The sequence below is a fragment of the Melozone crissalis genome, unplaced genomic scaffold (genome assembly GCF_028551555.1).
Source record: "Melozone crissalis strain CALT ecotype California unplaced genomic scaffold, PUWL_Pcris_2 ptg000014l_1, whole genome shotgun sequence".
Lineage (NCBI taxonomy): Eukaryota > Metazoa > Chordata > Aves > Passeriformes > Passerellidae > Melozone > Melozone crissalis.
Window position 1 is genome coordinate 2,858,536 of NW_026535792.1, and position 13,181 is coordinate 2,871,716.

General features: G+C 50.5%; 1 protein-coding gene across 1 annotated transcript in view; it reads left to right on the forward strand.

Moving 5' to 3' along the window:
- The first annotated feature begins 377 nt into the window (after nt 1–377).
- CHSY1 (chondroitin sulfate synthase 1) overlaps nt 378–13,181 on the forward strand; it is a 75,242-nt gene continuing 62,438 nt past the window's right edge. The window contains exons 1-2 of the mRNA XM_054272575.1: nt 378–649; nt 9,439–9,934. Coding sequence (XP_054128550.1) covers nt 378–649; nt 9,439–9,934 — 768 coding nt within the window. The remainder of the gene's footprint in view (nt 650–9,438; nt 9,935–13,181) is intronic.

Genomic DNA, 13,181 nt, shown 5'->3' on the forward strand with positions numbered 1-13,181 from the left:
TCCCACGGACCGGGCTGCTCCAAGCCCGTCCAACCTGGCCTGGAACGCTTGCAGAGACGGGGCGGGACGTGCAGCGGTGCCGCTGCAGGGCGGTGCTCCCGGAGCCCCCTGCCCAGGGCCGCGTCCCGGAGCCCCTCACGGGGCGGGGGCCGCCCCGGGGGCTGCGCGGCGGCGGCTCCGGCAGGGCCGGGCGGGGCCAGGGGCAGCGCGGCGGGGCCGCACACGGCGCCTGTGCCGAGGGGCAGGGCCGGGGAGGCGGGCGGCCCCCCGCTCCCCTCCCTCCGCTTCCCGTCCCTGCCCCTTCCCCCATGGCGGCGCTGGGCGCCTCGGCGCGGCTGGCGGCGGCGGCGGCGCTGTGAGCAGCGGGCCGGGCGGGCATGGCGGGCCGCGGCCGCCGCGCCTGGCTCAGCGTCCTGCTGGGGCTGGTGCTGGGCTTCGTGCTCGCATCGCGCCTCGTCCTGCCCCGCGCCTCCGAGCTGGCGGCGGCGGCGCGGCCCCACCGAGCCCGCCCGCAGGGCTGCCGCCCGCCGCCCGCCGCCGCCGCCGCCGCCCCGCCGCGCCGCCCCGGCCCGCCGGCACAGAGCTTCCTCTTCGTGGGGGTCATGACGGCGCAGAAGTACCTGCGGAGCCGCGCCGTGGCCGCGCACCGGTGAGCGGCGGGGGCCGGGGGCGCCCGGCGGGGATGGGGGGCCGGTGGGCTGCCTTGGGCTGGGGTCTGGGATGGGCTCGGGGTCGGTTCGGGTGGGCTCGACTCGTCTCAGCTGGGTTCGGTCACGTTCAGCTGAGCCAGGCTTGGCTCGGTTCGCTCCCATTCAGCCGAGCTGGGCTTGGCTCGCTTCGCTCCCATTCAGCTGGACTCGGGCCGGTCGGCCGGGTCCCCCGGGCTAAAACCGCCCGACCCGGGATGCCCTTACGGCCGGGATGCCCCCGCCGGTCCCGGGAACACTCGCCCTTCTCCGGGGCAGTTGCGAGCGAGCCTTGGGGCACCTCAGCCCCCGCGCTCCTCGCTCCCAGCCCCGGGGCGCTCTCCGGGCGGGCTGCGGCAGCCGCGGTGCCCCGAGCGCGGCTCCGCTGCCCGGGCGGCTCGGCACGGACGCGAGGGGTCCGTGAGCCGCGCTGCCGCTCCCGCAGGGTCTGGCTCAGCCAGGCTCCACATGGCAGGTGGCCCCGGTGACCTTGCCTGAGGGTCAGGCAGCCCCGCCGGTGCGAGGGGACGCTCAGTGCCGGTCACCGGCGGGGACACGGGCATCAGAGTGCGTCCCTCGGTGCCTCTGCCTTGGGCGCAGCTGCGCCACGCTGGTACGGTCCTTGGCCGCTGCTTGTGGAGCGAGCTGACAGCCTGAGGTAACAGAAATAAAGTTTGGGGACCGCTGTAATGGCCTGGATAAAGAGCACTGTGCCAAGCCGAAAGCTTGTGCTTGGGAATGAGACCCAGAAAAGGCATCTGGGAACAAAGAGTAAAACCCAGCTCGGCTCTCTGCAGCCGCTGCTGAGGCTGGACCAGGCAGTGAAACAGCTCGGATGGGAGAGTCAGCCTGGGTGAAGCGCTCCGTGCCTCAGACTGGTTGAGCTAATGCAGGAGCCAGGGTCTCGGAGCCGTGTGTTTGTTACCTGAGCACACCTAATTTTGGAGCAGGAGCAGTCTGGGTGCTTTGCACTGTGTGCTGTCACCGTGGTGCCCATGTGTGGCTGGGCATGGCTGTGAGTGCAAGGTGAAGTCTGTCCAAAGCCTCGGCAGCACCGGGATAATCATCTCTTCTGTGAGACATGTGTCTGTGGCTTTGGTGGAACTCCGTGCTCTGCTGAAATGTGCTGGGATGTGCTCATTGCTCCGGTGTGTTCGCCAGCAGGCAGTGCTGGGAGGCTGCACGGGAAGCCTGCTTGGGAAATCTGAAAGAGTCAAGGGCTAAAATGTCAGCTCGGGTACACCCCAGCTCTGGCTGAGCCAGCACCCTCGGGGGAGCAGCCCGGAGCTCTGGGGCAGATCTTTAATTAAACATCCCCTTCAGTCTTGAGCTAGAACAGACCCTTCTCCATGTCCTGCCTGCCCTGGCTGGAAAGTACTTGGCCCTATTGGCCAGTAAGAGCAGGGTGACAAAACTATGATGATGGGCCATCATACCATCATTCTCAGCTCGGCTCTGGTTTCAGGAAATCTGTCTTTATATCAGCATCCAGTGCAATACAATTGCTTTATTTGGGCAATCTGAGGCATATTGTCCACCAGCGATGGTTTTAATGGAAACTTAATTCCTTCTTCCAGCAGTAGACCTGTAATTAAGTTACAGAGAGCGCATGATTGATGCTTTGAAATGGGTGAAGGAATCTGTTTCTTCAGGGTTATGTTCTCCTTCACCATGTGGGATGGAGTATTTTGGATTGCAAATCTCACAGGCTGTGCAATTTAGATTTACATACAAGGAGGCTGGAGTCGTGTTGGGACATCACATACCAGGTTTTATGGCAGAATACTTTTTCTAGCATCCATCACATTTTGCATCAAGAATTCGGAAAAGGGAAATTTATCACTATGTTGTCCAGAGTGTTCTTTGGGGAGAAATTCACTTTGCTGGTGTGGGAAGGATTCCTGTTTTCGCCTGGTTTTGCCTGTGCTTGCAGAACAGTCTGGTGCTGTGGCGGAGCTGGGTTTGGAGAACAAGATCTGCGACATCTGCTCTCGCAAAACAATGGCTAAAGATGCAACTTAACAAATTCAGCTAATGGAATCGGGCTCCTTCAGCCCTTAGATGGAGATCTGAGTATCGCTTTTTACTACACTGCTATTTTGGTTTAACCTCTAGAGATGATGTCTGTTCTTGGAAGAGACGGATAAAGAGACTCTTAGTCGGGCTAAATGCGTTTTCACCTCCGTTGGTGAAAGAAATGAGCTAATGTCCTGGTGACAGGAAGACATCTTTGGGGGAAGATGGGGAGGGGGGAAGAGGAAGACAAACCTGAAATCTTAAATGGCTTTTGATTGCCATGAAGTACTCAAGCAGACAATTGCTGGGATTACTACATTGACAAAGCATCCTGGTGAGCTGAATCGCTGGCACAGCCAGTGAAATGGGAAGCTGCTAGCAAGGCATTCCCGGGGTGGCAGCGTGTGCAGAGCCTTGATACCACGCTGAAAGGAATTAGGGATTCAGAGGCTGAATACCTCCAAATTGCTGTGGCTCAAAGGCCATTTACAGACACAGCTAAAAGGGACCGGAGCGGAAAGCATTTGCTGATCCTGGCTGCTGTGAATCCAGATAGGGTCTAACAAGAGGGGAAGCAATCCACTTCCTGAACATCAATCATGAGCAAAATGACCACTGCAAGGCAAACCAGGCCTGCTGGATTTTCGGGAGCTGCCGGCTCTTTGTAACAGTCCTGCTTTTGTAGTCTGTGAGGCAGAGAATAAGCTTTAGATCCACAGGTTTTCGGAGGGCAGATTTGCAGCCTCAGCAGTGATTGCATCCGACAGCCAGGTTAGCAGAGCTTCCCTTCCAGGAGGCCGGGGAAGTGCAGCAGCAGGAGCCACGGTGTCACTTGGAAGGACAAGGAATAGTCAGGAAAAGAGCTGGGCAGGAAGGAGTTAAAGGGATGGCTGGGGTTCAGGGAAAGTGCAGCAATATGTGCTAATGCTTTTGCAGTTGAGGGGAGTTGTCCTAAAAGAGCTGCAGGAAGGAGAGGATGGGAATAAGCAGTCTCCCAGAAGATTTAAGTTTGCTGTCTCAGGAACAGAAATATCAGGCAGTTAACCCTTTTTTTTTTTTTTTCCCGTTTGCGTAGCAACTAGATTTCCTGGGAAACGTGGCAGGAGAGTGGTGTGAATGCAGTTAATGGCGAGATGTCAGCGGCTGGCCTTTGGCAGCATCTCTGCAGGAGCACAGCCACAGCACTTCTGGGTTTGGGACGGTCCCCAGGGCACCGGTGAGTGCCACGAGGACCATGAGGGATGCCCGGGGCTGAGCCATCCCTGCCCCGTGGCAGAACGATGCCCTTTGGAGGCTCCATTTCCAACCTCTGTTGGTGGTGGCTTACAGGAAGCTGGAAGCCAAACACCTGAGTGCTCGGAAGAGCTTAAGTGAAAGGCAGCCAAAGGATTTGGGTGTGGGGGAGTTTGGGTTATCTGTCTAAGCCTGCGCTTACACATTGTAAGTGCATTGCTCCTAAATTCAGATCTGCATCTGTCGGGTGGTTTGGCCTGTTCTGGGCGCTGCTGGGGGATGTGATGGGTTGTGGAGCTCCTGCCTCTTGGGAGGGGGCCCTGTGGAGTGACTTGGGATGTCGTGCCAGCACAGTACGTGTTTTACTTCATGTGTGAATTGTACCACAGTACTGCAGCAGTGAGAACTTGGTGTCCTGCTCAGGTACCCTCCACCAGAAACATGATGTACTTGGCATTTCTGGCCAGTAACCTAAAATCTGTGAGCATGTTTAAGGAACGGTATGAAAGAAGCACACAGAGCAACTGTCATTGATACAGGGAATGGGGGATAAGTAAAACAAAGTCACTTACACCCCCCAAAATAACCATATGGCCCAAAACTCTGAGGCACTTGGGCTCTGATCTTAGCCTGGCCACTGACTGTCTGTGTGCCTGTGGGTGATGGATCCATTTCTGTCCCTGTGTCCACAAGGAAGGTGGATATGCATGGACAGAAAACTAGCATCACTGAAAATTGGAGGAGTTTAGCTCAAAGGACTCAAAGAGCTGTGGAATCCGCTTAGGTTCTCTGTTAAAGCAATCCTGCAGAAACCTGAAAGGAACTTTTCCTCAAAATTGGAATTCTGTAATGCAGATCTTAGTGACAGAGATGTGGAAATTTAAAAAAACAGCTTTTTTTTGGTGACTTCCCATGTCTTATCTACAATACCATGTGCAGGAGCAGCGTGCTGGTTTCCGAGCTCAGCTCTCCTGCCTGAGCCGTGGTTCACTGCTTCCCCTGTAGCAAATGTTGTTGGAAAAATGGGGCCTTGAAGAACAGTGATGCCAAACTAGCCCTAATTCAACATGGAATTTAGCTGCATTCAAGACATCAGTCTTTCATGTCTGTTGTCTTGCTGAGTTCTTCACAAATTATGATTTTCTTCAGCATAATTATACAAGATGACTATTTCTCAAAACTTTAAATGATTTCTCTGATCTCCTCTGAGGGAAACTTCCTGAGCTGCAGACAAAAACCAAATACATTTTTTGTCAGTCTTCAGCCTGAGTCTCTACAAAGGGAGCACTGTCTGCATAACGCCACTGACTGTGCTTCTGCCGAGTCTGCAGTGCTGATAAGCAAGATAATACAAATAAATAATAAATACTGGAAACTGAAGAGAAAACATCCCAGATCTGTGCTGCTCTTGCTGCAAGCTGTGCTTTAAAGCTTCTTTTAAATGAAGAAATAACTTCTGACAACATTTCAAGACTACAATTGTGGTCACTTTTTAGAAAATACTGGGGTTTTTCAGCGCTTTTGGTGTGCACAAGGTTTTCTGTATTTCATTATTTCCTGGGAGCCAGCTAAAAAGATAAAATCTTTTCACCCACTTTGCTTGTGACTTGCTTAGCCTAGGGTACACATAGGATATCCAGTGTGCAAAACTGGGTGAGGGAGGGATGTTAAAATTGATTTGGTAGCCACCAATACTGGACCATCACTGGACTCATGTCCTCTGCTTAGAGATTTTTTTCCTGAGGAAGCATTACTCATTTAGTTTGTGTTTGTTTAATTTTCACTTTGATTTCCTTGTCAGCACAGCCTTCTGGTTTGTGGAGCTCTGTGCACTGAGAGAAACCAGGTCACACAGCATCGTGCAGGTTTTTTACCTCCTGGGGAGGGTAATGGAGAGCCTTGCTGTCCTGATTCATGCACATCCTCCTGCTTAAGCAGCAGATTCAGATTACACGGGGGAGATAAGGTTGGGATCTGTCAGGGTTTTTAAATGACCAGTTCAGGGCAGTATCAGTTGTATTCACAGGCTGATATTTCTCTGTGGACAGAGTTGAAATGGCTTTGACTGAAGGCTTGGTGGTCGATCACTGCAGCCCAGGTGGTCTCTGCAGGTGCAGATACAGAGTCTGGTGGCAGAAATGTTGTGTCCATGTGTCCTTTAAACAGCTCAGGGTGACAGGGCGGTGGGGAAGAAGGAGGGTGTCACATTTCAATAAAAATATTTTTCTGGGTTTTTTTTTTCATTATCAAACATACAATTCTTTTGCAGATACAACCTGCAGGGCTTATACTGGAGAAACCTTGACCAGGAAAGTGATGTCAGCTGGTGGAAGGGGGTGTTGGTGGGGAGGTGTTGAGACAAGAGCCCTGTGCTCAGGAGCTGAAGGGTCAGGTTGCTGCCCATAACCTGAGAGCAGACAAGGTAAATGACAGTGGAGGTGGGAGGATTGGCAAGAAGTGTAGGTTTTACATACTAAACTACAGAATTGCTGGTGATGGAGCCAAGTCTGATTATTTGCAACATTGGATAAAAAAATTAAAAGCAGCTTTGATCAGAATTCATCTCTGCATTTATCAGTCCTTAGTTCTGCTGATAACTGGGGCCAGAAAAACCTACTTACAGTTCATCTCACCCTCTGTGGTTTGGCTTCTTTGGCTGAGTGCAGCACCATGTTTCCTGAGCAAACTGTTCTCCCTGCATTCTGTCCCAAAAAGGGCCACAGCGAGCTGGGGCTTGGACGTGAGGAGCAGCCCGTGGTGGCTCCATTGTCTGAGCCCGTGCCCGGGCTGTGCCCTGTTGACACAGACACTTGGGCTGTTTGTCCATGTGCGAGGGTTTCGTCCCTTTGGGTTCAAACAAAGCCACGGTCACAAATAACACGTTGAGCTGTCTCTTCCTAGAAATTGTGTTGCTGCAGGAGGTGAACAAAGGCTCAGTCAAGCTGTGCTGGTGCACGGTCGATGAGGTTGGCGTGAGATCCCAAGGCTGGAGTGACATCGTGGTGCTCACACAGGTCCTTGGGGCGTGGATGTTGTTAGGGCACGGTGTTTCTGTCCCCATTCCTGCACACATGCAGGAATGTCTCTGTTTTACCTCTGGTCTAATGTGAAACCTGAATGTGGCTCATATGGAAAGATGGGCTCAAACTGGCTTTGGGATGAGGGGTTTAGTGCAATAGGAAGACTGGGAATCAAGCGTGCCATGCTTTATGGATGTGCATGTATTTAGTTCCCTTTCTGTTGAATGGGAGCTCTTCTCTTGACAATAATTAGTGGTTCTTGAGGTGAGGGTGCCTATTTGGAGAACAGCGAGTAAATTTAAACTGAGAATCAACAGAAGAGCTTGATGACTACGAGGAAGGAGCTAAAGCTTGGAGTGATAGAAGACATCCTGTATTGCCCATAGATTATAGTCATGATAAAGGCAGATCTTTCAGGGTGTGAAGAGCAAGTCTGAAAATACATTGTTTGCTTTTGAATAAAAAAGTAACTGAACAGAAATCTCCAAAAGACTTTAGGTTGTAACTTCAGCCTGGTGGTTGTCTGCAGTGTGTCCTGGGTCCACCCAAAGCTGTGTCTCAGTGGATGAGATGAGCTGCATTTCTCAGTAACTCCTTCTGTCCTTTCTTTCTGTGACACTAAAATTTAAATGCATCTTTAGTGAAGAAAAGTCTTTCAATCTTAGACTGGGAGCTGATATGGGAAGAGCTGTGGATGATTTGTATGTGGAGTGTGGGTGTTAGAAAGCAAACAGCAGAACTTCCTTAAGAGTTAGTGAAAGTTCAGGATGTGACAGTGTCTCCTTTTAAAGCAGGCAGTTCTCAGTGCTTTACCAGGATGTGATTTATAACCAGCAGTACTGTGCATTAATTGCTTCACTGGTGATTAAAGACCTCATCACCTCTGTTGTGAAGTCAGTGGGAATGTTTCCATTTCCTTTACTCTGTGCTCTTCTGGAAGCTCAGATCTAAACTTTTGCTATGAAACACTACCCATGGCAGTGAGAAATCCAGGAGACAAAGCTTTTAAAGTAATTGGGTGATATTCATTACACACAGTGGAATTAGTGAGAAACTGTTAAGGTGTCAAAGTTGATGTTCAGGTAGTCTCATTAAATATCTCCGCATTTTCTGATGGAACTTAAGGAATAATTCTCCTGAAGTATTTTTACATTTCAGGTTTTATAAGGTAGCTAATTCTGGAGATTTCAAATTTCAGATGGTCTGTGCTGCCCAAAATCTGCTCAGGTATTGGCAAGAAGCCTGTGCTGAGAGACATCTGGTGAGAGTGACAGTGATGCATTGAGGGAATACTGTGTCCTTTACCTTGAGAGTCTTTTCACATCAGCTTTAGGTTATATTCTGAGTGTAATTGCCAATAAAATTTTAAATTATTCTTCCTCTATATAAAAAGGGGCAAAATCTGTTGGTTTTCCAACTAAAATAGTTTTCAGTTGGTTTACCAACTAAGAGTTTTACCAACTGAAAATGTTTCTGTGAGGGTTATGTGATCTCTTATCCCAGATAGAATCTCAGAAAATGGTACTGCAAGCTTAAAATTAATAATTTTTCAGGGCAAGGCTGTAGCAGTTACGTGACTGAAAATCCTCCCTGGAGGAGGCTGTGCTCTGCCTTGAGGAATCATCCTGCAGCCCTTCCTGCTGTCAGTGACCCAGTTTGCCCACGCAGATGGGTTGGATTTGTCGGAGAGGAGCACGGAAGGTGTGGAGCAGATGTTGCTGTGCTGCTCTGCACAGGGAAGGCTCCTCTTCTGAGCAGTTCCTCTCCACTAGAACCTGGAATGAAGTGTCTGGAAAGGTGCAGGTGTTGGGTAGCACCATGTTACTGTGGGAATCAGGAGTTTTACAGGCATCTCTTAGAACTTTGCTGGTATGGACTAAGCCACTTGAGGTTACTTCTGCTCCATGTACTTTGCTTCTCCACACACCATCTGGAGAAGTTGCTCTTTGGTTGCTTTCCCAAGGGATGCCGTTTCCTTGAAAGTTCATGTGAATTTACTCTCTGGAAGTCTGTATTTCTGAGTACACATTTGAGCTTTTGGGAAGGCGTAGAGGGAATGGAAGGTGGCTATGATGCTGAATAATTTAGAGAGAAGCTTTGGAAGCAGTGAATTCAGTTGTATGTGAATTGTTGGCCTGTATTGGATTGCCTCCATATTTTGTGATCAATAGCTGTTAGTGCAAAACTGAGTGTGCTTAAGGAATCCTGCTTCCTACTAGTGAACTGCTGCTATTGAATTATTTTTCTGACATATGGAGGTGCAGAAATGGTACTCAGACTCTTGTCATATCAGAATTTTGTGTATGTTGTACCAATTGCTGTGTGTGCCACGTGAATGTCCTCATTTGTGTGGTAAAAAAATAACCTTTTGAGGTGTTCAAAAAAGAAAATTTGTAAAGCAGGTGAGCCACAGTCTGTGGCAGCACTCTCTGCCTGCCCTGGTTTGCATATTTAATTATTCCTTCTTGTCTGTTCCAATCTAGAACGTGGTCCAAAACCATTCCTGGCAAGGTCGAATTCTTCTCCAGCGAGGGTTCGGACACCTCTATCCCCATCCCCATCGTGCCGCTTCCAGGCGTAGATGACTCCTACCCGCCCCAGAAGAAATCCTTCATGATGCTCAAATACATGCATGACCACTACTTGGACAAATACGAATGGTTCATGAGGGCTGACGACGACGTTTACATCAAAGGGGACAAACTGGAGAACTTCCTCAGGAGCCTGAACAGCAGCGAGCCGCTGTTCCTGGGCCAGACCGGCCTCGGCACCACGGAGGAGATGGGCAAGCTGGCGCTGGAGCCGGGGGAGAACTTCTGCATGGGGGGCCCAGGGGTGATCATGAGCAGGGAGGTGCTGCGCAGGATGGTGCCGCACATCGGCGAGTGCCTGCGCGAGATGTACACCACGCACGAGGACGTGGAGGTGGGACGCTGCGTGCGCAGGTTCGCGGGCGTGCAGTGCGTCTGGTCCTACGAGGTAAGGACGGGGCAGTGGGGAGGGGGCTTTTGGGGCAGCTAGAGGGGAGGGGGGCTGTTGTGCACCGCAGATCCCCCAGCTCTCAGCTGCCTCTGCAGCATCACCATCCCGCTGTACGGTTTCTACGCTTTTTGTTCCCTGCGAGTGTCACCCTTGGAAAATTTGGAAATGTAGCAGTAAGGAGGGAAGTGGAGGAATATTCGTTATTCATCACAGATATTTTTATTTAGATAGAAAGGGAATAAGCTGAAATCAAAATGGCCTCAAGTGCCTGCAGTCCTGACTGTCCAAGCCTCTTTTATCTTCTTTACCCGAGCACGTCCCTGGTGTCAGTATGGAAAATGGATGATACAATTACCGTGTTTCTTGCTGCAGTTGAAATGTGTGAGGCTGACAGATGTTTGCCCTGACAGTGACAGTTTTTCCCCAAACTGGAGATGTCTCCTGGTGGCTGGCACTGTAACCCTGCATGCTGAGCTGCCTCCTGGCAGCCCAAATCTGTTGCTGCTCCGGGCACTGGTTGGCAGCCCCATGCTGCAGGCGCCTGCTCAGCAGGTCCTTGACGTCAGCAGAGACAAGCCACCACTCTTACCGAAACTCGTGGTCTGCCCACACTGATGTGCCTGCAAATTTGGCATTTTGGGGGATAAAAAAGTAGAGAGCCTGCTTGTGGCAGAGTTTCCTGCTGCTGTTTGTTGGGAGCTGGCAGCTCCTCCCTGGGGGTGACAGGGGCTTCTCCTGCCTGGGTGTGCTGGGCTCCTTGGAGTGAGTCCTGGGCGTTTACAGACTGCCTGGTTGGAAGCAGCTGCTGGGCTTGAGCTGCACTTTCAGCAGGGTAAATGCTGGTGGGTCTGCCTTAGAAATATGGGAGAAGTTGAAAGCAGAAGAGAGGCTGAACAGTTTGTGCACAAACATTTACGACCTGACGCGACTATGGCTTTGTCCTTTTATGTGATGTGGTGGAGGGGGGCTCTTCTGCCTCTGCAACAGGAACTGTGGTCACAGTGACAGTGAGGTCACAGACAGTGACAGATACTGCTGCTGAGCCACTCTTTCCTGGCAAAGACTTGGGTTTAACTTTTGACACAGAGTTTCTGCCCCAAAAGCTGTTGCTGTGTTTCAGTTCACAGTTCAGCGACGGGGAAGCCTCTGAGGAAGGGGAAGGAGGTTTCCAGCTGCAGTTATTAATTAATATCTTTTGTGCCTGGAGACTTTCTGTACTAACAGTGTCTCTCCACATTCCCTGCTTTCAGACCTGGAACTAGTTTATGTTTTGCCAGCATTGTGGTTTAGCCATTCGTAAAGAGTCAGTAACTTTTTCCACAGTTTTCAGCAGCATAAAATTTTTATTATAGACATTCAGAGTTGAAATAACTTCTGCTGTGAATGCCTGTACCATCTGGCATTTGATAAGTTACTGAAGGTCAGCATTTTGGTCCTATTGAAACTGTCAAAGAGCTCCTAAATTCAGTATAACCAAATATTGGATTGAAATAACCAAGGATAGCCCACAACTGTGCTGGGAATGCTGTCTGACAGAAATAGATGGGGCCTTCTCATAATCAGTTTTGTTTGATGAGCTGCTGTTATTAGCCTTAATGCTGGATTCTCCTAAGTGCCATGAATTGCTTAAAATTGGTTTGTGTGAAGTGTATAAACTGTTGGGTGTTCAGAAGTAACCCATGAGTGTGGGATGTTAAGGCTCAGCTGTTGGGGAGAGTAGGAAACATTTCAATGACAAAAGCACACAGCTTCTGCAAGAAGTAGGTCCTCTCTCATTTAGCTGTGGCTTTTCAATTTAAATACCTGTCATCTTTTTTTATCTGGTCCTCTTGTTGCCCAGATGAAATGTGCCTGGTAGTTTATTTCAGATAAAGCAATAGCTGTGTGAAAAAACACAGCTGTTGCAACAGCTGTGTTAGAAATGCTTGGTGTAAAAGTGACATTTTCCATGTCTTATATGTTCATGAACATCAAGTAACAGGCCACTGTAAGTGAGTTACAAAATGTGTTTCACTGAGCTTCTGATGGAGCAAAAAGTTTATCTGTGCCTGCTCTGCTGGGGCACAGCCACCGCATCCTTCACAATTCCCATCAGAGGAAAAGCTGTGACAGCGCAAGGCTCAGCAGACAGAGCAGTGCTGGCCTTAGAAATCCCAAACCTCAGACTTCTCCTTTGCAGCCTGCACTTCCCATTCTGAAGAGGCTGGATGGCAGCACAAGGGAGGAGTTCAGGGCTCTGCAGTGACCCCCCAGCTCACTGGGTTTCGTTCTCAGCATCGCGGGCGTGGAGTGCCCTGCTGGTCCTCACCACGGGTGGCTTTTCCCTGCACTGTTCTCGTGGTGGGCTCCCTGCCCAGAATCGTTTTACTCATCTCCATGACTGTCACTGCCCCCTTTCTCTGATTTTGGGATCCCACAATGTCTTCACTGTGCTGCTCATCTTCCCTGGCCCTGGCCCTGGTGGCGTGCCCGAATGCATCACCAGCCCAGCTCTGTGTGGCGTTTCTGCTCACAGCACTTTGTCTCAAAGCCCCTTTTTTCCCCCCTTCCTGTGCTTCTGTCACTGCTCTGCTCTCTGCAGTGCCTCTCAGACCACTTCATTAGAGTGGCATTGGTTATTGCCCGTTTCAAAACTCAGGAGGATTTGTTCACGCTCCTCCTGCCGTCAGGAGCTTTTCAGAGGCACAGCAGAGGAATTGACACCACCATTCTTTGCACTTCCTGTGTCATCTCAGCCCAGAAAAGCAGCAGCATGTGCAAGGTTGAGGACAACTGCAGCACTCTGGGCAGCTCTGACCCACCCAGGCTGCTGCTTTGGGAGCAGTTTGCAGCCCACGAGGGATTTTAAGCTCCTATGACCAGGCTTGGAGCTGTTATTTGACACAGGTTGAGTGAGTCACAGATGAGACATGGCTGTTAAATGCAAGTTCTTTAGGGCAAGGATTATCATCATTGTAAAAACAAAACCCAGACTGTGGCTGCTGTTTGACAAATAGCTGTAAAACTCACTCTATAGGGTGGAGCAGCCAAAGCCAGAGAGTTTATGCAGCAAATTGTAAGAAAACAGTCATGAAAAGAATGGAGCTATGAAGTCTCTGAAGCTTCCAGAAGGGAGCTTCGGAGTTCATGAAGAAATACAGTGTGTGGTCCTTTTTCTTGAAGAGAACTGAAGGCTTGGAGTGAACTTCCTCAGAAGTGGTTCTGCATTTCTAGTGAACACTGGTACTTTAGACTTCTGGCACGT